Raw genomic sequence first — 26,493 nt, 5'->3', positions numbered from 1 at the left:
GGAGGTGGAGAATAGGCATGCCCTTTGCTAATCGGTTAGCATGTTCGTATTGGCATATGCTGACTGATTAGCCTAGAATTAAGGTGGGATCCCTACCGCCTACAAAATAGGTGGTGGTAAGGGCTCCTGCATTAATGTTCATGCGCTAATTGGGAAATTAGCATGTTGCCATTAATGGAAAAAAATAAATGGCAGCCATTTTACAGCCACGTTAAAAGTGGCCTCAGCATATGGGAAACCCACATGCCAAAAAATAGAGCAGGCCACTTTTTTTTAGCACAGCTTATTAAAAGGGCCCCTTAATATGCATGTCACTAACCTGCAGTAGTGGCGGAAGGTGCCAGGGGGTGTCATCTCATCCCTCACCTCAGGCGGGCAGATTGCCTTGAGCCGCCCCTGAATGGTGGGTTAAGGGGGTCTTTTACAAAGACTTGCAAGTATTTTCAGTATGCGCTAAACGCTAGAGATACCCATAGGAATATATGGGCGTCTCGAGTTTAGCACACATTTATTTTTAGCATGAGCTAAAAACACTAGCACGCCTTTGTAAAAGGAGCCCTAAGTGACTTGCCCAAGGAGCAGCAGTGGGCTTTGAACCCTGATTTCCCACTGCTTAATCCACTAGGCCTCTGCTCTACTCCCATATCTGATCCTTTTTTGTTCTTAGCACAAAGAGAATGCACAATGGTCTTCGCTGAAGAAAGAGATCGTGTAACCCACCTTAATAAGAGACTCTAAGATTAGGCAGGGCTACAGACTGGGTGTGGTCTCATTAAGATTTAACATTTAACAGAGTAGAATAAACAGACTTCCATGTGGGTTCTCTTAAGGGATTGTAAGATTATGCAGGGCTGCAATTAGGTTATGAACTGGACTGGCCTAGGACAGTAGCTTCAGACTAGTTTCATATTTGATCCCTGGTTAAGTAGCTACACCAGTGCTGGTTTCTATGGCTTAATATCCACGATGAAAAGGTGTTAGGTTGGCACATGAGGAGTGTTTTCTATATCAGTACCCACCTGTTATCTGGTCTTAGTCATTCAGTGCAAAGCAGATCTATTTTAGCCATCATGCTTTGCACATGTAGATTAGGAATTTATCACAGGGTGCCTGAGCATGTAAGCCCTTTTTAGCTGCAGTAAACACACGCTAGCACTTACTGCAGTTTAGTAAAAGGACAGCTTAAAGAGGTAGCTTGGAGGGGGATAATCGAACGGGGGCGCCCATCTCTAAGGATGGCCCTGTAAAGGGGCAGGGCAACCCGTATTATCAAAACAAGATAGACGTCCATCTTTCGTTTTGATAATACGGTCGGGGACACCCAAATCATGAAATTTAGGTCGACCTTAGAGATGGTCATCCCTGGTTTTTGGCGATAATGGAAAGTGAGGACGCCCATCTCAGAAACGACCAAACCCAAGCCATTTGGTCATGGGAGGAGCCAGCATTTGTACTGCAATAGTCCCACTAACTGAATAGAAAAAGCCCTTCCCTTACCGATCTGGAAAGGAACGGGCATGCATGAAGGAGATTGCATGCAAATGAGCTGCTTGCTGTTAGCTCATTTGCACACAATTTCCTTCCTAAGGAGGAGAAGCGATGGCAGTTGAGGACGTCCTTCCCTGTGACTGCAGTTGAGGATGTCCAAAATGTGGATATTTGTGAGAAGGACATCCATGCCTGCTATACCTCTAACACCCCCTTTATTTATTTTGGATCACAAGTAGCAGCAGTGGGGTTTGAACCAACCACCTCTAGATTGCAAAAGTAGTGCTCTAACCACTAGGCCACTCTTCCACTCTACTCCACTTCCTTGAAATTTGGTCATCCCTGTGGGGGCAGTTAAGGACGTCCAAAATGTTTGAAAGAAGGACGTCCACGCCGTTATGCCTCCGCCGACACACACATACCTCCCCCCCAGGGACCTGCATACTGCCCCCCCTCACAGGGATGGCCAAATTTCACAAGTGCAGAGTGGAAGAGTGGCCTAGTGGTTAGAGCACTGGTCTTGCAATCTCAAGGTGGTTGGTTCAAATGCTACTTCTAATCCAAAATCCAAATGAATAAATAAATAAAAAGGGTGTTGGAGGCATAGAAAAGGCATGGTGTCCAAAAAATTGACTTTTTCTGGGGAGTAGTCAATTTTGAATCTGATTGTAGGATGGTATGTATTGAAGGCAGAATAAAATTGTTTCAGAGTTATCCACAAAGGAAAGATATTCAACATAAAGGGATCTTTCACTTGCTCATCTTCCAATGTGGTATATATCATTCAGTGTAAAAAATGTAATGAAGGATGCTATATTGGAGAAACAGGCCAGATGCTTAAGACAAGATTCAATTTACATAGACATCACATGAACAATACAGCCAGTAGGGCCCCCACACCGGTGGGGCAGCACTTCACAGAACCAGGACACTGTACCAGTGATTTCACAGTGAGAATACTGAAAGGTAACTTTAAAACCATACAAGAACGTAAGACCTTTGAAGTCAGAATGATTGAATATTTTAACACCCAACAGAAAGGACTTAACAAGGATCTGGGGTTCCTAGCCCATTATAAACCATAAAGCTGAATGTCTCTGTTGATCACCCCACCCCTCACCTATCCACACCCATCCTGTTAGAATATCAATGATATGCTTTGATGTCCCCATGCATACCTCCTACCCACCCCCACCCTGTCAGACTGTCATAGTAATACTTGAATGTTTTCACTTATATGCACTTATATACACTGTCAGCTAGCACATTTGCTTATTTCCTATCTGACAAAGAAGTGGCCTAGTGGTTAGGGTGGTGGACTTTGGTCCTGGGGAACTGAGTTTGATTCCTGGCATAGGCAGCTCCTTGTGACTCTGGGCAAGTCACTTAACCCTCCATTGCCCCATGTAAGCTGCATTGAGCCTGCCATGAGTGGGAAAGCATGGGGTACAAATGTAACAAAGAAATGTATTAAGTTATGTCCAATAAAAAAGGTATCATCTTATTTTCTTTTCCATGTTTTATTTTGTTTGATTTCTATTAACCTTAAGAGTGGACTAACACGGCTACCACACTCCTTTATATACTGCCTGGAAGCCCAAAAGCTACTGAAGCAGTATCTAATCAGATGCAGTAGGTATTTTCATGTCCCTAGATGACACATGGCATCTTTCATTATTTCTGTTGATGGGAATGAAGTCTCAGTATGAGCTATAAGGGCTCCATATGGCCCATTCAAGAGGAGCTTGCTAATAAGGAGAATGCAGCCAAGACCAATCATGCATATTCTACTGAGTCTGCCTTGGTGGTTTTCATTTGCTATGAAAATTCATGGGAACTTTTCTAATAAAAATTATCTCCTTTCTCTACATATAATTATTAAGGTTGCCAACTGTATCCAGATTTGATCCAGTCCTGGGTTTACCCCATTACATGCAGAGACTTGTAGTCTTACTTTTCTTAGGGAATATAATGGAGAAATAGGAACCACAATTCCCTGCATGCTATAGAGTAAACCCAGGAGTGGACCTGTTGAGTAAACCTGGATCCAGTTGACAGCACTAGTAATTACACAGCTGCATTCCAAGCCTCATAGTTTGAGGAAATAAAACTACAGTGAACAAAAATCAATGATAACTAATGGCTTCATTATATTAGTTATACATTTGTCTATACAAAACATTGTTAAACGTGTATTGATTTATTTAGAATTTTTAAGCTCAATCTAATTACGCTCACATGCTTTTTGGTTCTCATCTCTCCTTTACTGCTTTTTCTGAAAATGCTGTGTGAATGAGTTGATATGAAAGGACCTGTATCTCTTCAAAATCTGAAGCATCTCCCCACCTCAGGTTCAGGAGCAGTGGAGATGAAAATGAAGGATTTAAAAGTAGAAATGGCTACCTCAACCAACTGATAATAAATATCAGATCTTCTAAGTTACCCAGTTCCAGGAGGGAGACCTTTTGGCAGTCCTGGATGTCTGCCAGCCTCATCCTGGTGCATTATGTATTTATTTGTTACATTTGTATCCCACATTTTCCCACCTACTTGCAGGCTCAATGTTTTTTTTTTTTTTTGTTACATTTGTACCCTGTGCTTTCCCACTCATAGCAGGCTCAATGAGGCAATGGAGGGTTAAGTGACTTGCCCAGAGTCACAAGGAGCTGCCTGTGCCTGAAGCGGGAATTGAACTCAGCTCCTCAGGACCAAAGTCCACCACCCTAACCACTAGGCCACTCCTCCACTCTTGTGACTGATATATTACTGAAAGGCATTCGCCAAGTCCGGTAGGGAACAAATATAATTAGATGTTAGCAGGGCCGGTCTTAGCAAGTGCGGGGCCCTGTGCAGACCAATTTGGTGGGGCCCCATCCTAGCCCCGCCCTAGCTCCACCCCACCCTAGCTCCACCCCATTGATAAGATTATTCCATTTTTAGAAATTTTTTTTATTTATGAAATTTCAAATAAAGACAAATGAAGCTAAACTTGTACAAAAAAACTGATTGAAATAATAAGCACAATGCTATCATGAAACCTCCCCTCCCTAGAAGTGGAGTGGCCGAGCCGCGGGATCATCATGAATGATGCGGATGGTCATCCGAGGTGAGCGGAGGTCGGAGCAGAGTGGGGCCCCCTTAGGTGCGGGGCCCCCTTAGACGCGGGGCCCTATGCGGCCACCTTGGTCGCCTCTGCAAAAGACCGGCCCTGGATGTTAGGGTGGAATAGGGAAGATAAGATTCAGGCACGTAGGGTTAAAGAAACAGAGGGTTTAATAATGTCAAATACAATCTTTGGTATTGATGTGTTGCGGAGTTGAGGCATTTATGTTGTGTCAGTCGGGTATGCCTGTCCAAACAGGTGAGTATTATGGGGCCTGCAGCACTGAGTTCAATGGATAATATCCTGGACTACAAATACTACACTGCTTTGGGATATAAGTTTAAATCCAGGACTGGCCCAAAAGTCTCCCTCCTGAAATATGATTACACAAACAGAATATCATATAGGCTAACTGCAGTTACAATATTCACCTCTACTCATCAGTACTGGCCTTTCAGAACTTACTCACAGATTTGCTGTGCTCTGCTGCTTTAGCATTAATCAGGCCATTGTTAATATGGAGATGGATAATGTATTTCAGCCCACCACAGGTGATTCTATGATATTACAGAGCTTGGAGCAATTTGCCTGTGGTTTTCTTGTTAATTGGGAAACAGCAGGTAGTCTCTCAATTATGCACCTTGGATCAGAGTGATGTCAAGAAGCTGCTGCTACACCTGCATACCTTAATTATTTTAAGATGACTTACAGTTGCCATTATCAAAGTAGTTCTTTACAGAGAACATATCTGTCAGGCCAAGAATTTTTATTTATGACATTTATATCCTGCATTAGCCGAGTAGAACTCAGGTTAATGTGGCATATATATCAGTTCGAAAGGCATGAACATGTTCAAAATGGGCAGACTTCTACGGTCTTTGCCCTGATTGTGACTGAATAGATAGGGATGGGCTGGAGTGTAAATTTTAAGGGGCCTCGATGTTAGCTTCAGAACTTTGTACAAGAACAGTGCTGGACAGACTTCTACAGTCTGTGCCCTGAGAAAGGCAAGGACAAATCAAACTCAGGCATACACATAAAGTATCATATGCCGTGTAAATGAGTTTATCTTGTTGGTCAGACTGGATGGACCATACAGGTCTTTATCTGCCTTCATTTCATTTTGTTTACTATGTAAAATACATCATATAATGTTAGACCAGTAAGTAAAACTTGCGTTAGGAGCAGATGTAATTAAATACTTAGTGGGTCTTTTACTAAGGCGCTAGTGTTTTTAGCGCGTACTGATATTTTGGGCACCCTAAACGTTAGAGATGTCCATAGGAATATATGGATGTCTCTAAAGTATAGGGCGCACTAAAAAGTCAAGCCCTTTGTGATTTAAGCTAGATGTTTGAAATATGAAGTTAAAGGGTAAGGGCTAGGATTAGCTGGGATAGAGAGGAGTAGTGGGAGGCGAGATGAGGTAAAAATTAATGCCATGCGTTTACTTCAGAAGAGTGCTTATTTCCTTAACCTTAGAACGCATGACGTTAAAAATATACATATTAACGTCATGGGGGCTTTTTAGGCCCCCATGCACATAATGTAGAAAAACACAGATAGTTCACTTTCATCATCGCTTTGAAACATAATCGCTTCAATCTCTTGGTCAGTCAGACACTTGGAGGCTGTGCCATTGCTGACTAGATGTTAGAAAATGAAACAGATTTCCTCTCAACAGCTTATCTTATCACAGGTCCTTCAGCAATTAGCTCACAGTGTATACTGTCCTCAGTGTTCAGAGGACCTGAGGTGATGTCATGGCCTTATCACTCCCTCCAAAAATCACATGACATCCTCACATGTTATTATCCACACCCTGGCCCCTCCACCAGCATTACTGAGTACAAATAAAGTAACTTGAGACACAAACACTTCTGAGAACATGATAAAAACAGCGGGGGCCTAAAAGGCCCCCAATTCGTACAGATGCAGTTTTCACCAAACAAGCATTGTTACACCATAATGCCTATGAAAAAAAATTATATGAACAACTGGATATTATCAACAATGACATACTTGAGTAATACCTTGAGTTTCAAAATTCTAACTAAAGTAATTTTGCAGATAATAGCAAAAATGTAAGCATGGGGGCCTAAAAGGCCCCCAATATGCGTTCTAGTTTTCAATAGACTTCGGAATAACAAATAATCATCGGTGCATTTGATAGTTTTAGGTAAGGAGTTCCAAATTTTAGTGCCTTGATATGAAAAGTTAGCATTATAGATTTGAAGATTACTTCCTTACAATTCGGAAATGTAGGATAACATATTCTCTAGATGATTTAGAGGCATTACTTGAGGGTAATTCAGTGAGGTTGTTTATGTATATTGGGGCTGAACCATACAAAACTTTGTGAATGAAGGTGCATAGCTTGAATGATATTCTGTTTTTATTGGCAGCCAATGCAAATCATACAGAAGGGGGGGGGGTTGCTTTGGCAAAGCATGGTAGTCTGATTATGAGATGTGCGGCAGTGTTTTGAGCAATTTGCAATTTTTTGAGGAGATCCCCTTTAAGTCCTGAGTAAATAGAGTTGCAGTAATCAAATTTTGAAACAGAACAATAAAATAGGGGTATTAGACTTGTACTAGTGTTAATCTGCTTGACTTTCCAACACCCTTTGTATGTTAACACTGGTTATGCTTAACAACCAGTGTTACGATAATGAAGCATGGGACAATTTTGCTGCAAAGGCAGCACAATTTGCATAGCAGGCTGCTAGCTGTAAGCATTGATAAATGAGCTCCTGCATTCCATTCCCTTTTCCATTTTCCCATTTTCGTATTGGCCACTATTTAATTTCTTTTCTCAGCGTGCATGTATAAATAAAGATGAACTCTAGAAGTTTATTGTCCATGCTTTTCAGACTCTGCAAATTATCCATGCAATAGCACGCTTTAAAATAAATGGAATTTACTTCACAACCCATTCTTACGTTGACAATAAAATCCCTACAGCAGAAGTAAATTGCACTTATTTGCTTCCATTGTGTTTGTGATTTTACATGCATATTTAAAATAGCTGGAAAACTAAAACTGCACTGATGAGTCATGTATTTAATTAGTTGAAACAAACAGAGGTCTTGATCCACTACGCTCTTTTCCTCTAGAGGTAGAATAGGAGAAAAGCCTTAATAAATCTAGCCCAGGGTAGTGAATATTATTATCCACACCAGATAATTTCAAGTTAAGTTTATTTTTCTGATTATTCTAAATAGGCAGAGCTTAACATTTTTGAACAGTTGAGCCTTGAAGTACTTTAAGGGCAATTCTGTAAGCTGGCACTTAAATGTGGGTGCCAATGGCACACCTAGCTTATGGAATACCAGCACTTATGTGCGTGATTGGTGCCAGTGATTATCAGTTATACATGCGAATGCTAGGCATTATTCTATAAACGATGCACCTATATTTCTCAGTACACAACTGTCAGGGGGTGTACACATGGACATAGCATGGGCATGTGATGGGTGTGTCGCCTAGGAACCCACACAACTTATAGACTACATTGAATGGTGCATTTAGGCATGCCCACTTATGCCAGCCATTGATCTGTCATAAGCAGGCACACCAGGGACAGACTGACAGTGATCTAGACCCCCAGGTAATAAGGATCATGGGACCCAAACCACCTATTAAAAGTGATTAAGGGGTCCTTTTACAAAGGTGCACTGAAAAATGGCTTGCGGTAGTGTAAGCATGGGTTCTGGGTGTGAGTCGATCCATTTTTTAGTGCGCCTGTAAAAAAAGCCTTTTTTTCTTTTTGCCAAAAATGGACGTGCAGCAAAATCAAAATTGCCACGCGTCCATTGGATCTGAGACCTTACCGCCAGCTATTAACCTAGCGGTAAAGAATCCGGACGGTAATGACCTACGCGCATCAAATGCCACTTGGGGAGCATTCATTACGCATTGACATAAATAAAAAATATTTTTCAGACGCGCGTATTGGATGTGCGCCAAAAATGAAATTACCACAAGAGCCATGCGGTAGTTGTGCGGGAACTCCATTTTGGCATGCGTAGATGCTTCAGAGGCTTAGTAAAAGGGCCCCCAAATTAGATAGAAGCTAGGGAAGAGGGGGCCCCCTGGACCCTCAGACACTGCCCTATTGTTCCAATGGTCAATCCGCCTCTGAGGCACGCTTAACTTCAGGACACCAATGCAAATTTGCACTAATATTCTCTAATGGCTTAGGCCCTTACCACACCTTTTATGGTGCTTAAAATTGGGTGCCATTTTATAGATTTGCCACTTTTATGAGAATAATTTTATAAAGCTTTTCTTGCATGCAAAGCATGTTTTACACTTGGCACCAGACCAGTGGTGTATCCATTCAAGGTGCATGTGTTGCGTTCACACTCCCTTTCAGACAGTTTATCTGCATTCAGTGCTACTAATTCCGGGGAACTTGTTCAAACCTTTTTTAAACCCAGATATGCTAACCGCTTTACCACATCCTTCGGCAGCGAGTTCCAGAGCTTAACTATTCTTTGAATAAAAAAAATATTTCTTGCTAATTCTTTTAATAGTACTTCCATGTAATAATGAGTGTCCCCGGGTCTTTGTGCTTTTTGAAAGAATAAAAATTAAATTAATTTCTACCCATTTTACACACCACAGGATTTGTAGACCTCAATCATACCCCCCTTAGTCATCTCTTTTCCAAGCTGAAGAGCCCTAACCTATTTTACCTTTCATCATTCAGAGGCTTTCCATCCCCTTTATTATTTTGTTCGCTGTTCTTTAAACTTTTTTCTAATTCTTCTATATCTTTTTTGAGATACAGCGACTGGAATTGAACGCAATACTCAAGATAAGGTTGCACTATGGAGCGATACTGAGGCATTAGAATATTCTTGGTCTTATTTTGCATTCCTTTCCTAATAATTCCTAGTATCCTGTTTGCCTTTTTGGCCACTATCACACACTGGGCAGAAGATTTCAGTGTACTCTCTACAGTGACACTTAGATCCTTTTCTTGAGTGCTGACTCTTAAGGTAGACCCTAGCATCAGGTAACCCTCTTAGGGCTCTGTTTACAAAGGCAGGTTAGCATTTTTAGCACACTTTTAGCACGTGTTTAAAGTTAACACACGTTAAACGCTAATGTGCCAATAGATTCCTATGACCCATTAGCGTTTAACGCATGTTAATCATTAACACACATTAACAATGCTAATGCGCCTACAGTGCATCTTTGTAAACACAGCCCTTAAGGTCCCTTATACTAAGTGGCAATAAATCCAATGTGGGCTTACCGCTCGCTAAACAGGAAGTACCACCAGCGGTACTTCCCACTCTCAATGCGCCATCATATCCAGCACTACAAAAAAGTTCAAAGGGGCATGTCAGCAGCGAAGCGAAGGCGGGACATGGGAGGGCAAGGGCGTGGCTATCAGATGGCCGACTTTCGGCGATAATGGTATATCGCCGGGTTTACTTGGTCCTTTTATGTTCACAACCAAGCCTCAAAAAGGTGCCCCAAATGACCAGATGACCACTGGAGGGAATGGGGGATGACCTCCCCATACTCCCCCAGTGGTCACCAACCCCCTCCCATACTAAAAAAATAAAACTAAAAAGCTTTTTTGCCAGCCTGTATGCCAGCCTCTAATGCCGTATCCACCTCCATGACAGCAGAATGTGTTGTATCCCCCGACAGCCCTTCCCTGGTTGCGATGTGGCTCTCGTGTGAGTGTGACACCTTTTCTATTAGGTGCCCTGCAGAGTCACATTAGCAATGCATTGTGGTGGGTGTAGGGTACTGGGCTCTACTCCCATGGTGCTTTTCCCCCCTGCTAACTGGGTTCAGAGTGTGTCCTGTTTTGTTTCTGGTAGTCCATGAGGTAGTGGCCATTTTTGTAAGCCAGTTTTAGATCCCTTTCATGTGTCACCCACGTTAGAGAACGTTATTACCTTGAATGTGGCTGAAAGAGGGCATTGTACACCATTCTGCCAGCTCTGACCTACTGCTAATCTCAGTACCAGGGAGACCCTTTGCCAGTGGGGCACAACCTCTGATCTGCAGTTAACTGTGGGTAAACGTGCTTATTCAAATAAAGGACTTTTTCAAAGAGATTAGTCTTCAGGTGTCAACTGGTGTGCCAAGGTAATACAGCAGCAACAAGTCCTAGAGGCCTGCGTGTATGCAGGTCCCTGGAGCACTTTTAGTGGGTACCGCAGTGCACTTCAGGCAAGCGGACCCAGGCCCATCCCCCCCTACTTGTAACACTTGTGCTGGTAATGGAAGCCCTCCAAAACCCACTGTACCCACATGTAGTTGCCCCTTCACCCCTAAGAGCTTTGGTAGTGTTATACATTTGTGGGTAGTGGGTTTTGGGGGCTCAGCACCCAAAATAATGGAGCTATGCATATGGGAGGCTTTTCTGAAGTCCACCGCACTGACCCCTATGGTGGCCAGCTGGTGTCCTGGCATGTCAGGGGGGACCAGTGCGCTACAAATGCTGGCTCCTCCCACAACCAAATGCCTTTGGATTTCGCATTTTATTCCATTATCGCTGAAAAACAAACCCGGCCATCTCCATCCCGGCGAACTCCAAGGCATTTGGCCGGGCTAAACCGTATTATCGAAAAAAAAAGATGGCCGGACATCTTTTTTGATAATACGGTTCCGGCCAGCTGTAGGGCCACCGCCAACATAGATCGCTGGCGTGCTATTTGGCCGGCGACGTTCGATTATGCCCCTCTTAGTGAGTTATGTGCATAAATTCTAATTTTTACCAATTAGTGCTTATTATTGCTTGTTAAATGCTGTTAACAATGCTGATTCACTTGTTAAACCAATTAAGTTATGCACATTTTTATGGAATACGCTTGGATTTAGGCATTGAATGCTAAACATGATATATAGAATCCAGCAGATAATGCACACATAAATGTTTGTGCCTAGGTTATAAAATTGCCCTTCGAGTGAGCGGCTTATTTTAGGGCCTATTTTATCAAGCCATGTTAGCAGCTCCCAGTGAAGTAATGTCAACAAAGCCCATTAACTTTGAATGAGCTCTGTCGGCATTGCCACATGGGAACTGTTAGCTTGGCTTGATAAGAGGCCCTTAATTAGGTATCGTTAAGAGAATATTTAGCTGTTTAGTTGGCTTAGTTTTTAAGCTTAATATTTGCCTAAATCTTGATAGTCAAAATATGATTAGCTAGAAATTTTGTGACTGGGTTTATACTAGTTAAATTTAATTGAGTGTTGAAAATCAGACACACTAAGGGGAATTAAGGCAATAACGCATGATATTTGCCTCTTAATGTGAGCTCATTAGCAAAATTGTGCATTATTTTACTATAGCTCACATTAGTTTAACGTACCACAGGCTACATAATAAAGAGATGAAAATGTGAAAATGAATACAGAATATTTAAATTAAATTAATACAGTTTGATTTGAACTTTGCCAGAGAGCATTGGGCGGCTAATATGTGGCACAGGTGTCCTGGGTGAAATCTTAAAGTAGCCAGAATTGTCAACAATTGAAGCTTGAATTCCCTCCCTCTAATTTTCCTTCCCCCACCAAAGACCTCCCCAAACAGACCCCCCCATCACCCACCCCCAAACAGACACCACACTTTCCAAGACACTTTGAAAAAAGGCAGTCAAATCTCCTCCTCGAGGACCCTTCCACTCTCCTTATATGGCAGCTGACTCCTAATAGTAGTATTATGAGACTACTGTTAGAGGTTGCAAGCCATTGTTTTGAGCCTGGAGCCACAGGGGGCTATGAGAGGGGTGGAGTTTCTTCGAGGGGGACATTGATTGGAGATGAGGAGAGAGTGCCTTCAGAGGGAGAAGATGAGCAGTCTTAATTTTTTCAAAATACCATTGGGGTGAGGGGTCTTTGGGAATGGGTGATGGTGTCTGTTCAGTGGGGTCTTTGGTGCAGGAGAGAGGTAGAAGAGGGGGCCTGTAGTTCATATGTAGAAAACTCTGTCCCCTTTAAGGGTGCTCTCCAGGAGCACTGATCCATATATTAATGACTCAGTGCTCCAAGGCAGCAGAATCTTGTAAGGTTGATCACAAACTGCATTATTGATTAACTATGGAAGACACTAACCTGCAATACTCCTGCAATAAACTAAGCTATGGCAAACAACTCAACAACAAAACAGAAATTCCTCTCTCTCTCTCTCTCTCTCTCTCTCTCTCTCTCTCTCTCTCTCTCTCTCTCTCCAAAGAATAAATAACGCTCCATAGCTATAGTCCCTTTACCTCTCTTCCTCCCTCTCTCTCTCTCTCTCCATCCATTAAAATATATAAACTACATCTCATGCAGCTCAAACCATTTCTACCCCTCCTCCTGCACTTCATTAAAACATATAAATAAAAAAGTAAGTTACCCGGGGCAACTCAGTTCCCATCCCCCACTCTTTTAAATATTAAAATATGGCCCCAATGCTAATGTAACCCAATCCTTCCATCTACCTTTTTGAATATGAAAAAAAGATCCTGAACACAATAGCAATCCTTTCCCCTTCTTCCCTCCACTCTTAAATATATTAAAAAGCATCTCCAATCCTCAGTGATCTTTTTTTCTTCCTAACCTCCTTCATTCAGTCATTGCAGTCTCTCCCTAAAAAGACAATGCCATCTCTCAATCACGATCCCTATCCAAAAAAGATGTGCTCCTTTTTGGTGCATGAGCAATTCCCAGTCACAGATATACATTTTGGGGTGGAGATGGAATCCTACTGTTGTGGGCAACATATTGATTCCAGTAATCTAAATAGGGAAGAATGAGGATTACTGCCATTTTTTAATATTTACAAAGGTGGAGAGAGAGATGGAGGGAGCCAGGGAGATAAGGATGTGAAAAACATTTATTTTTACTTTGAAATGTTGGCCCTATATTAACTACTGTCTTTCGAGTAATTAACCATTGCTAGCAGACTCAGCACATGAGTACTATATATTGTTTTTTTTAATGTTGTTGGTGCCATACATATGCTAAAATTCTTATTTGTTTGCATGAAAATCTTCTGACAGTCTTACTATTCTCTTCTAGCTTTTGCCAACAAGACAAGTTGCCAATCACATTTCAGTCCTGTGTTGTTACCAAGGAGTGCCAAGTGTCAGAGTGGTCAGAGTGGAGTCCCTGCATAAGAATATGCCACACGTTATCAATTCATGGAAATTGGACAAGAGCACGGTTTATCACAGAGTTTCCAGTTGGCAGTGACAGTGAATGCCCAAATCTTGAGGAAACAGAAGAGTGTGTCCCACAGGGAGATGGAATTTTACCTTGTCGTATGTAAGTATAAACTGTTCTTCATCAAAAAGGCAAATGGCAGTAGATTTAATGGCTACTTTAGTGGTTTCTGCTACAGTTAGGTTGGATGTGATGGAACACAAGAAACAGGTTAAAATCGACCTACTCAATATTCATCCAGTGGCACTGAACAAAACTTTTCTTTTATCTGTTTTTTTTTAAAGATGCAAAGAGACATTAATTTGTGGAATAATACTTTAATTAGCTGTGGTATTTCACACAAGGTTTAAGGTATTGGTAGACAATGATGACTTTTTGAGATTTGAACACCTACGGCTCTCTGTGAGCCTATAGGTGCACCTATCTCTTTAGCCTTCACACTTTATTAATACAGAATTTTTTAGATAGATGTTCCTGATCACATAGGGTCAGATATTCAGGAGGGAGCCTGACTAAATCCTGCGGTCAGCAGTCAGCCCGAATAGTCAATGCTGGGCCATTTCAAGTGACTGGCATTGAATATCAGATTTATTTTTAGCCAGTTTACAGTTAACCAGCTAAGTCGATATTCAAAGATAACCAATTAACTTTAAACCAGCTAAAGATATACCAGCTATTTAAGCAGCCCGATTTGGCCACTTCCAATAGCCGGATATGGATTGAATATTCGGGGATAGCAGGTTATATCACTCGATATAGTTGGTTATCTCCTACCCATTAGCTGGGAATATTCAGCAGGGAATAGGTGGTTATCCCTCACTGAATATTGCCAAATAGCTGGTTAAGTGCCATTTAATGGGCCACGTGTCATTCCTGGCCAGTTATCAGGGGGGTGGGGGGGGGGAGATAATCTGTTACAATTGAAAATCCATTATAGGGAAAATTATACAAACCATAAATATAAAATGCTGGGTTCCATAGTAGGAGTCAGCAACCAGGAATGTGGTCTTGGAGTCATTGTGGGCAACACTTTTGAAATCCCCTATTCAATGTATGGCGGCAGTCAAAAAGCAAATAGAATGTTAGGAATAATTCACAAAGGAATGGACAATAAAATAGAGGATATCTACAATATTGATCCATGGTGAATAAAGCAGAGGATATTATAATATAATGACATGATATCAATATATGGTGCAGCTGTATCTGGAGTACAGTGTGTTGTTCTGGTCCCGTGTCCCCCCCCCCCCCCCCCTATTCTCAAAAAACATGATAGCGATACTAGAATAGTTAAGAGAGAAAGGCAATTAAAATAATAAAAAGGTGGGATGGGATGGATGCTTTAAGCAGAAAGGCTAAACAGATCAGATTTCTTCAGACTGGGGACAGATGGCCTGATAGGGAATACAAAACAGGTCTATAAAATCATGAGTGGTATAGAATTTAGACAAAATCGTGAAGGAAAAATCTATAAATTGCTGTGAGCCATGTAGACATGGGAAAGCCATTATTTATATCTAGATGTGAGCAAGAAGGAATAAATATATTCTTGCCATTTTTGGAGACAGGATGGTAGGATAGATGGACCTTTGGTTTGACCCAGGATGGCACATATTGAGACGTATTTTCAAAGCTCTCAGTCTTACAAAGTTACATATGCAACTTTTTAAGTCTATGTGCTTTGAAATTGAGCCCCCATTATCTTCCTATACTGTTGGGTCACCAAAGGCTCTGCCATTCCCTGTACGCAGAGACCGCTTTAAAGATCCAGCTTTAATCTTGAATACATAAAAATGCAAAATAAATAGGTAAATGCATAAATAGCAAATAACAGTGATGCATAGTTTGACAATAAATCTTGCCTCTATCAAGAGGATGAAACATCTTTAAAATCAGACTAAACATAAAAATGTCCCTTCTATTGTAGGCCCATGACTTCTCAAACTTGAATAACCAGAATTCTCAGGCATACTCCATATACAGTATATGTTTTAAGCTTCCAAGGTAACTCCCTTTCCATCATGTGCTAGCAGAATATCCTCTGATAACACATGATAGAAAGAGGAAACAGCTAAGAATCTCACCAATATTGATGGAATATGCCTATGAATATTTGTCATTAAAGTGTATAAAGAAGCTTTTGGCCCATATGAGGAGGAATATTGTTTTTTTAAAAAAAATTCTTATTTTTAACCTGATTTTTGAAGATTTTTGACACCAATCCCTCTCTTAGGGCCCTGTTTACTAAGCTGCGCTATAGGCACACAAGTGTTTTTTTAGTACGCGCTAATGCTAGAGACACCCATAAGAGTTATATGTGTGTCTAAAATGTTAGTCTACCTTAGTAAACAGGGCTCTTAACAGAGATAATGATTAGTGCTGAAATGTACACTGAGGGGTCTAGGGACTTGGTATGGTGATGGTTTTCAAATGTCTACTTTTTTTCTATTTAACACCATCAGGATTAAATAAATTTGGCCTCTTTTAAAAAAGCCATGCTACTGATTCTCAGTGCAGCTAAATGCACTGTGATTGGCTGAGAGACTTCCAGGTCTGTCAGCTGAGTGAAGCACTGCCAAAAAAGACGTTTTTATTATTGCAGGGGGGAATGCCAAAATAAATGTTTTTTTTTGGATGGGCGCCCATTTTGGCTGTCATCCCCCCCCCCCCCCTTGCAATAATAAAAACGTCTTTTTTGGCAGTGCTTCACTCAGCTGAGACCTGGAAGTCCCTGAGCCAATCACAACGCGTTTAGCCAAGCTAAACACGCTGTGATTGGCTGAGATAGACCTGGAGGAGGGAACTGTGCCTTCTTCTTGGATCCCGATCACACACGGAGGGAGGGAGCCTGTGAAAGGGGAACTGCTGAGCCCTCTCTTGCTGTGGCTGTGCAGCTTTTCAGATAGACCTGGAGGAGGGAACTGTGCCTTCTTCTTGGATCCCGATCACACACAGAGGGAAGGAGCCTGCAAAAGGGGAACTGCTGAGCCCTCTCTTGCTGTGGCTGTGCAGCTTTTCAGTCCAAGGTACAGGTTTTTAAAGTTTTGTTTTTTAAAGTGAAGCACATCCATAAAGAACGTTCTTGGCATGCGCAGAGCAGCCAGCATAACGCTTGGCTGCTCTGTGCATGCTCCATGGGCGACTGTTTACCGATGGAATAGAGAATGCAAGTGAGCTACAACGAGCAGCTCATTTGCATTCCTATTTCTTGATGCATGCCCTTCCTTTACCGATTCGTTAAGGGAATCGGTAAGGGAAGGGCTCTAACGATTTTTTAGTGCATCTTCCCCACAGTGCGGACAACCCCACAATTATCAACAGATTGCACCCTTCCTATCTCAGACAGCCTGAAAATCCTCGGCGTTACATTGGACCACAACCTAACACTAGAGAGCCAAGTGACATCCACAACAAAGAAAATGTTCCACTCAATGTGGAAACTCAAACACATGAAACAATTCTTCTCGAGGGAAACATTTTGCAACATGATACAATCAATGGTACTAAGCCATTTAGACTACTGCAATGGAATTTATGCGGGATGCAAAGAACAAACATTAAAGAAACTCCAGTCCGCTCAAAACACGGCAGCTAGACTTATCTTTGGAAAAACGCAATTTGAAAGCGCAAAACCCCTCCGCAAAAAACGACACTGGCTCCCAATCAAAGAACGCATTGCTTTCAAAATCTGCACTCTGGTTCACAAAATTATCTATGGTGAAGCCCCGGGATACATGACAGACCTGATCGACCTACCAACTAGAAACACATGCGAATCAACACAAACATACCTAAATCAGCACTACCCAAGCTGCAAAGGACTCAAATACAAATCAACTTACGCATCCAGTTTCTCCTACATAAGCACATAACTGTGGAATGCATTACCAAAAGCCTTGAAAACTACGTACGACCACCTAAACTTCCAGAAAAAAACTAAAAACTAACCTGTTTAAAAAGGCATACCCTACCAATCCAACATAAATGCCTGATCTCTTTAACACAACAAAACTAAAGTATGTAATGGACATAACACAACTCTTCTGCTGTACGATTCCCTAATGTGGCTATGCCACATGAACTTTATCTTACCACAACATCACTGTGTATTTGTTTACACCGGAGTCTGCAAACGCCTCTCCGGTACTATGTAAGCCACATTGAGCCTACAAATAGGTGGGAAAATGTGGGATACAAATGTAACAAATAAATAAATAAATAAACATAGTGACTTTTTAGATGTACAAATAGTGACTTCCAAGATACAAACAGTGGCAATATAGATTTCTTGTCATATTTCTAGATACTTCTAAAATAGCCTCCATAATGTCTGAGAAACTGCAGGAACATTCCTGAAAATATTATCACCCTTACTGAGTGAAGCCATATTAGCATTTCAAAATGTAATTTCAACCTTCAAAGAAATGAATGATGTTAAGAAGATATATGATACCATGGCAGACTGCTTGCTGTCAATATATAGTCAGGTGCTCTTCAGTTACTGCCAGGTCTCGTTTGCCCGAATAAGATCATATTCTAGCAGCTCCTTCCATTTCTCTGCTAGCATTATGCAATAGTTGCCTTGATATGTCCTTGGACCAAAGGCTTGCTAGAGAATCATATGACACTTCTGTCACTTTGTAAACTTGATGGGGGATTTTACATAAAGTCAGAAATCTTTCAGTCCTTAGCATTCACTGATTGGAAGCCTCAAGCTTCTCATTAATCATCAGGGCTCAGTGGGGTGACTTGTGCACTGCCAAGAAATCAACCCAATTATACAAAGAAAAAAAATCTCACTTTTTTGAAATGGAAAACAGATATAAATATAGCTATGCTTCAGATGGAAAAAATACTTTCATGCTTTTCATCAAAGGTAATTTATAAATATTTCTTTTTTTTCCTTTATTTCAGGGCTCACACTATTTCACAGCACATACATTTTAATATATTTCTCTTTTCAGTTATTCCCTGTAATCCTAAATCAACGTCAAGAACAATAAGCCTGGGTTTAACTTAATTGAACAGAGCACTTCAGCTCTTCCCAGGCAAGAATATAATTCTTGCCTTCCAATAAAATATTTACACATAAGTCTCCTTGATAAAAATTCTGAATATTTAAATATTCCATATTCATGAAGTCAAGCAGTTTCTGAAGTGGGGTGAAAGAAAGAAAGTGCAGAATGAAGACTCTGTATTAATTTACTCATCTCTGAAAGAAAATGCACGTCTAGAAGAACGTTACTGGGGTATGGTGAATATTTGACCATTAATCCCTCATGGGTAGTGATTCCTTATATCATCAAGAAAAGATTGAAAGATGAATTAAAAACCAGGGCTGGCAGCAAGGGAAGGAACGGTAAAAATTGGTTTATTGTAGAATGAGATTACAAGAAATCAAACATTACAGCACAAGTCTCATAGACATAAGTTAGCATTCTCGGATAGGAATCCTGGGTTTTATTTAGCTTTCACCAACTATTCAGATTGTGACAGTGGTCTATCAAATTTCAGTGACAATGACTGCAGAAAAAGGGAATATACTCAGGAGTATATTTAAAAGACTTTAATGATTTGAATTCTTGTAACAGTCTTTATTCATATTTTACAGTTAGGTTCCATGAACCCAATATTCAGTGCGATTTATTTAACCAGTCAGGATAGTCAAGCTCTGGTCAGCTAAGCTTAACAGGTAAATCAGACTGCATAAATAGCAGTCCTATCCTATTAACTTAACTGGCCAGTGCTGAATATTCACATAACTGGTTAAGTTAGAGTCGGCAACCCCCCCCCCCCCCAAAAAAAAACAAAAACCCCAAACAAACAGATATTCAGTACTGGTTACCGGAAATGGCCTGTCCTTGAATATCTAGAGTCAGTGCCAGCCACTGGCTGAATATCAGAGGGCATAGCTTTTAATCTTTCCATCATTTTTGGATGTCGCTTTTAACGCCTAACCCTTAATCACTTGTTCAGCACCCACTTTTATCATCCCCACCTTTGTAGTTCCCTCATCCCTTATTTGTCCTGTTTGTCCTAGTTAGATTGTAAACTCTTTTGAGCAGGGGCTGTCTCTTTATGTCCAGTGTACAGCAATTCTGTTTTACTAAGGCACACCCAAAAATGGCCTGTGCTGGTGTAGGCGTGTGTTTTGGACGCGCACTGGTCCATTTCCTCAGCGTGCTTAGAAAAAAGGCATTTTTTTAATGTGCCAGAAAATGGATGTGCGGCAAAATGAAAACCAGCTCATGTCCATTTTCAGCCTGAGACCTTACCGCCACCCATCCACCCATTGACTTAGCGGTAAGGTCTCACGTGCTAACCGGGCGGTAAGAATCCAGTGCATGTCAACTGCCGATTACTGTTGGGTAAGCGCCATGTGGTAGAAAATAGAAAATATTTTCTACTGCATGTTTTAAGTGCACGCCAAAAATGAAATTACTGACGTGGTAGCCAGGCGGTAGTGCTAATTTGACACATGTTGGACGTGTGCAGGTGCCTACGTGTCTTTGTAAAAGTGTCCCTCTATTTGTTATCAAGCCATTCAGTTTTGGTTATCCTTGCCTTCTCTGCTGCATCCTGTCTCCCCTGGTCGGAATGCGGCAGAAAGAAAGCTTCGGAATCAGGTGCAGGCAGCCTGTAAGAATTACTGCCATTGTTAAGAGAGAGATGGAAGGAGCTTCAGGACTGTATGAGCCTCCTCAGCAAAGCCCAGATTACTTCCATAGATCGGGAAGGCTGGACAATGGGAGGGAGGAAGGAAAGAGAGGGAGAATTATTGGACAGGGCAAGGGGAAGGGATGGAAAGATGCTGCATTGGGGTGAGGGAAGACAGAGAGAGAGAAATGGACAAAGGAGGGTCAAGTGGGAGAGTTGTTGCATGGGGGGCAAGAGAGGGAGAAATGTTGGAAATGGTCATGGGAGGGAGTGAAGGAGAGATGTTGCAAGGAGAGGTGGATTCTGAGAGAGAAATGTTGGCAGTGGAGGGGAGATATGGAGAGATGCTGCATAGAGCAGGGGAGGGAGAAAGGGAGAGAAATGTTGGACCTGGGGTGCAAGGGAGAGAGAGAGAAAAAAATGGCAGACAATGAGAGAGAAGAAAGAGGGGAAGAGAGGGAAAGATGGGCATGGGGAGGGGAGAAAGAGGGAGGTCAATGGGAGAGACAGATGGAAGGAAGAGAGGGAGAAATGCTGGAACACAGTTTAGCGGGGCAGAGCAGGAAAGAGAAAGATGCAGGGGTTGGAGTGGAAAGGACAGGAAGATATCGGGCTATGAAGGTGGGGGCATAGAAAGAGGGAACAGATGCTGAACTATAAGGAAGGAAGAGGCTGGGAATGGTGGAACTATGTAGCAGGGAGGGGGAATGAATGAGAGGAGGATAGTGATTACATGGGGTAGAAATATGGTAATGGAGAGTAGATTAAGGATGAAAGGGAATGGAAGACTGGGGAAGGAGTGAGATAGGGAATGGAAAAGTTAGTGGGTGAGAGGAGGAGATGGAAATGTGATAGCTGAAAAGTAAAAATAAGGGTGAGAAATAGGGTGAAATTTGAGTGGACAGTGAGGCAGAAAAGGAAAAGAGAGAGAGAGAGAGAGAGAGAGAGAGAGAGAGAGAGAGAGAGAGAGAGAGAGAGAGAGAGAGGAAAGAGCCACAAAGATCAATATGACAGAGACAAGTGTAGTGAGGCAATGGGAAAAGACAGGAGAGAGGGAAAAAAACAAACAAATGGACAGCAGTCACTTGAAGGAGAATTTAGCAGAGGATAGACAGGAAAGCAAAAAAGAGAAGCTGGAACCAAAAATAAAATGTCCTGACAACAAAGGTAGAAAAAAAATAATTTTATTTTGAATTTATTAAATGAAATATGTTAGCTTTGGGAAATGTACATAGCATATGTCTTTGTATTGTGTTCCCTAGAAAAGGAAATGCATTTCCCCTTTTTCTTTCTTCAGTGTTGCAGTACATGCTGAGTCTTGGAGTTCCCAGTTCAAATTTTGTCTTCATAATTTTATTTCTAATTTGTGACCTGTAATTGGTGAGGATCTGTCGGTGTGATAGTACTGGCAGGTGGAGTGCTTAGTGGGGAGAAAAGGAGGAAAGGGGATCAGAGGGAGGCCCTCCTTTATTTTCTGACTTGGGCTCCAGCATGCCTAACACCAGCCCTAACACTTGCTGTAGCTGGTGTGGATCCCCAACCATCGCTAGCTAAGGACTTCTTCCAAAGGCAACCAGAACTCTCTTCTACCAAGCTCTGCATCCTTGAGCCACCAACAACTAAGGGAGTTCTGGCCACCTTTGGGGAAAATCTTCAGCTGATAGACATTAACTAAAGTATTTATATTTTGAGTTGGAAGATGCTGGGGGAGGAGTGGAGAATGAGAGGAGGGAGGAGGCAGAGAAACAAATTGGTGCCCACACGTTTTGAGCTCAGGCCCACTCAAAATTGGTTTTCTGGCAATGTCACTGGATAGAGTGCTTAGTGTTTCTGTCAATGGGAAGGTTAGTAGTAGCAGTGACACTTGATGAAAGGGAGTAAGTTGCTTGCACGGGTACTGCTTCGGGCAGTTTTGGGTGTTGGGTTGGTCAACGGCTACACTGTTTCTGTATTTTTTGCTTCAATAAAAAATGTCCATTTGATTCATGTAGCTAAAGGGGAAAGAGTGTGCTTTTTTATTTTTTTAATTTATCATTTTACTTAATTACATTCACATTTATCACGTAAATGTAAGGAAAAACAGAAATTAATATAAGGAAAAAGAAAAAACATTTTCTCTCAACAATATATATAATTGTCCACAATTGGGGGATCCAAGATCAGGAAAACAATCTCAAAGAAAATAAGAAAAACACCAAGTGGTTAATCTTACAAATTCATATTTTGGAAAGAGTGTGCTTTGTGAGTAATGCAGCACTCATAAAAGAATATCATGTCATATGAATAGATAACAGAGTAAAGTGAAGGTTTTTAACCCATTCCTCAGGGCACACCTAGCTAGTCAGGGTTTTCAGGATATCCTCACTGAATTTAATGGGGATATCCTGAAAACCCTGACTGGCTGAGTGTGCCATGAGGACTGGGTTGAAAACCTCTGGAGTAAGGTATAGGCCTGGTGGTCTAGTGCTGGTCAGGGCAGGAGCAAACTGTTGAAAGTGGCTGCCATGTACTCTAGTGGTAGTCTTGTGGTACTACCCCTAGGGGTCAGCTTCTAGTGGTAAAACATTTATTAGGATGTTGTACAGTACTACTGAGGTGCAGAATGGCTACTTTTCATACAGGAGACTTTGGGAATGGGCAAACATTAAAACAATGGAATGGCCTGAAGTAACAACAAAAGAGTTGGAATACAGATTAAATAGAACTCTAACCTGGAAAAACCCTGGCCCAGATTGACCAACATTTGGCTCAGACAGTTAGCATAGCTTCACCAAGATATGTCAAACTGCAAAAATCAGTTTATCAGGCAGCTAGATTTGAAATCACATTGGCTAATAACAGGAAGAATGTTTCTATTTCCGCAGGGAGATCTAAGTAACTTTCTCAAAAAGTACAGACCAAAAACTTGCATACCTATGATCTGTAAACTGTTCACTACAATAGATGCCAACAGAATATATGATCATAAGAACATAAGAGCATAAGAATAGCCATACTGGGTCAGACCAATGGCCCATCTAGCTCAGTATTCTGTTTCCAACAGTGACCAGTCCAGGTCACAAGTACCTGGCAGAAACTTGAATAGTAGCAACATTCCATGTTACTGATCCCACTTTAATATATGTTTAAACTATTTCAACTATTGTACTTAAAAAAAATGTGTTTTTCTGAAAATGCTCAACAACTTGACCAGGTACCGATATAGACCATATTTCGCCTACTGGCTGCCTCAGGAGACCAAAAATTCAAATTTCAGAAAACAATAGGGCAATCTCAGTAATCTCAAACTTTCAATCACTTTGATCTCTCTGAAAATGCCTTATTCTAACTCTCATAATAGTTTAAATATATATTAAAGTGGAAAATATTGTTACCTAGATATGTGCAATGATTAAAGCTTACGAGAGGGGTTCCTTGTTGGGATTAAAGGTTTCTTTTTTTATTTATGATGGTCCCTCTATTATCTATGAGCACATACTGCCTTATTAATTAATTAATTAATTTATTTATTTATTTATTTTATTTATTAGGATTTATTTACCACCTTTTTGAAGGAATCCACTCAAGGCGATGTACAGTAAGAATAGATCAAACATGAGCAGGATGCAATTAGAGCAATAAAAATATTCGAACAACAATACAAAGTATGGCATGGTATACTACTTGCCTTGAGTGATTTCTTTCAAAAAGGCTGTAAATAAATGCTAATAAATAAATTAATTATCTGTATGCATAGTTTTTCATAATTGTCTATGGCATTTTTACAGTATTTTGATTCATGACTTATTACACTATCAGACATTTTTTGAAAGAGAAGGACGCCCATCTTTCGACACAAATCGTAAGAAGGGCGTCCTTCTCACAGGGTCGACCAAATCGGTATAATGGAAAGCCAATTTTGGGCGTCCCCAACTGCTTTCCATCGGGGGGATGACCAAAGTTCCCGGGGGCGTGCGGAGGCGTAGCGAAGGCGGGACTTGGCCGTGCCTAACACATGGGCGTCCTCGACCCATAATGGAAAAAAATAGAGTCCCTGACAAACACTTGGACGACTTTACCTGGTCCTTTTTTTCTTACGACCAAGCCACAAAAAGGTGCCCAAACTGACCAGATGACCACCAGAGGGAATCAGGGATGACCTCCCCTTACTCCCCCAGTGATCACTAACCCCCTCCCACCCTCAAAAAAAAGTTTTAAATATTTTTTGCCAGCCTCTATGCCAGCCTCAAATATCATACCCAGCTCCATGACAGCAGTATGCAGGTCCCTGGAGCAGTTTTAGTGGGTGAAGTGCACTTCAGCCAGGCGGACCCAGGCCCATTCCCCTCTACCTGTTAAACTTGTGGTAGTAAATGTGAGTCCTTTCAAACCCACCAGAAACCCATTGTACCCACTTCTAGGTGTCCCCTTCACCCCTTAGGGCTATGGTAGTGTTGTACAGTTGTGGGGAGTGGGTTTTGGGGGGGGGGGGTTGGGGGCTCAGCACACAATGTAAGGGAGCTATGTACCTGGGAGGTTTTTCTGAAGTCCACTGCAGTGCCCCCTAGGGTGCCCAGTTGGTGTCCTGGCATGTGAGGGGGACCAGTGCACTATGAATACTGGCTCCTCTAAATGACCAAAGGGCTTGGATTTGGTCTTTTCTGAGATGGACGTCCTTAGTTTCCATTATCGCCAAAATCAGAAATGACCAAGTCTAAGAAATTTCCAGATTTGGGTGTCCCCCACCATATTGTCAAAACAAAAGATGGCCGCCTGTCTTGTTTCGTTAATATGGGTTTCCCCGCCCCTTCGCCGGGACTTCCTGCGAGGACGTCCTCAGGAAAACCTGGGCGCCCCTTTCGATTATGCCCCTCCATGGGTTTTTGAGGTAGAAGTTATATGACTGTTTCCCCCAGTGACTGGTGCAGGGGAAGGCTGACAGTCACACAAAAGCTTATGGTTCGGAATAAGGTATCTTGCAAAGATATCGCCCAAACAGGGAAGACAGGGTTTCTTGATAGTGAGGTTGCAAAAGATACTGAAATAGATTCAATGTCCTTAAATAAAAATAATAAAAACCAGCTAAAAGATAGTAAAATAGTACTGTCAAGTAAACAACATGGTGTGATAAGGAATAACAAGTCTAGCTTGAAGTGTCTATATGCAAATGCTAGGAGCCTAAGACATAAGATGGGAGAATTGCAATACATTGCACTGAATGAAGAAATAGACATAATAGGCGTCTCTGAGACCTGGTGGAAGGAGGATAACCAGTGGGACACTGTCATACCGGGGTACAAATTATATCATAGTGATAGGGTGGACCGGATTGGGGGAAGAGTAGCATTGTACGTTAACGAGAGGCATGAATCAAAGATTGAAAATTATGCAGGAAACAAAAGACCTCTTGGAATCATTGTGGATGGAAATTCCATGTGTAAAGGGGAAAAGGACGGTGATAGGGATGTACTACCGTCCACCCGACCAAGATGAGCAGACAGACGCAGCAGTCATGTTAAAGGAAATTAGTGAGGCAAATATATTAGGCAGTGCAATAATAATGGGTGATTTTAATTACCTAATAACGCAACAAATTCTACTGAAAATATCCGTGTATTGAAGGTGTTCTATTCCATTTAATCATGAAAATGTGGAGAAAAAAAGACTTCAGAAACCATGGAGAAATCTCTTAAAGGAAAACCTTTTCAAGTGTTCAGAGAGACTCCTCTTCAATCACTAGTCTTCACAAAAAAACTCCACTCTTCATTCATGAAATACTTGTACAAACACCTTTTACAATACACTAGGGTGGAGGCAATACTTCAATCACATATGTCCGGTGAACAAACACTCATTTATAACTTAGCTTGAATGATGACGATGCCACTGGTCCACATCAATATTCACAATCCTTGATGACCATAAAGCCCAACAGGAGACCCTGTTTCGCCACCATCGGGCTGTTTCAAGGGCTAGACACTGCATCCATATTCACAAGCTTATCACTTTCACCACGCACTAAGCCTCTCAATGGCATCTTTAAATCCAGGACGGCTTCCCCTCATTATATATACGTCATTTCCTTCCTCA

The 26,493-nt window shown here is 41.6% G+C and overlaps 1 protein-coding gene across 1 annotated transcript in view; it reads left to right on the top strand.

The window, feature by feature from the left end:
* The window catches only part of THSD7A (thrombospondin type 1 domain containing 7A), a 510,747-nt gene that overhangs the window by 220,605 nt on the left and 263,649 nt on the right, over positions 1-26,493 (top strand). Inside the window, 1 exon segment of the mRNA XM_030201155.1 lies at positions 13,624-13,869. Coding sequence (XP_030057015.1) covers positions 13,624-13,869 — 246 coding nt within the window.

Source organism: Microcaecilia unicolor, chromosome 1 (genome assembly GCF_901765095.1).
Source record: "Microcaecilia unicolor chromosome 1, aMicUni1.1, whole genome shotgun sequence".
Lineage (NCBI taxonomy): Eukaryota > Metazoa > Chordata > Amphibia > Gymnophiona > Siphonopidae > Microcaecilia > Microcaecilia unicolor.
The sequence above is the reverse complement of the archived record's forward strand: the minus strand, read 5'-3'. Positions and strand labels throughout refer to the sequence as shown.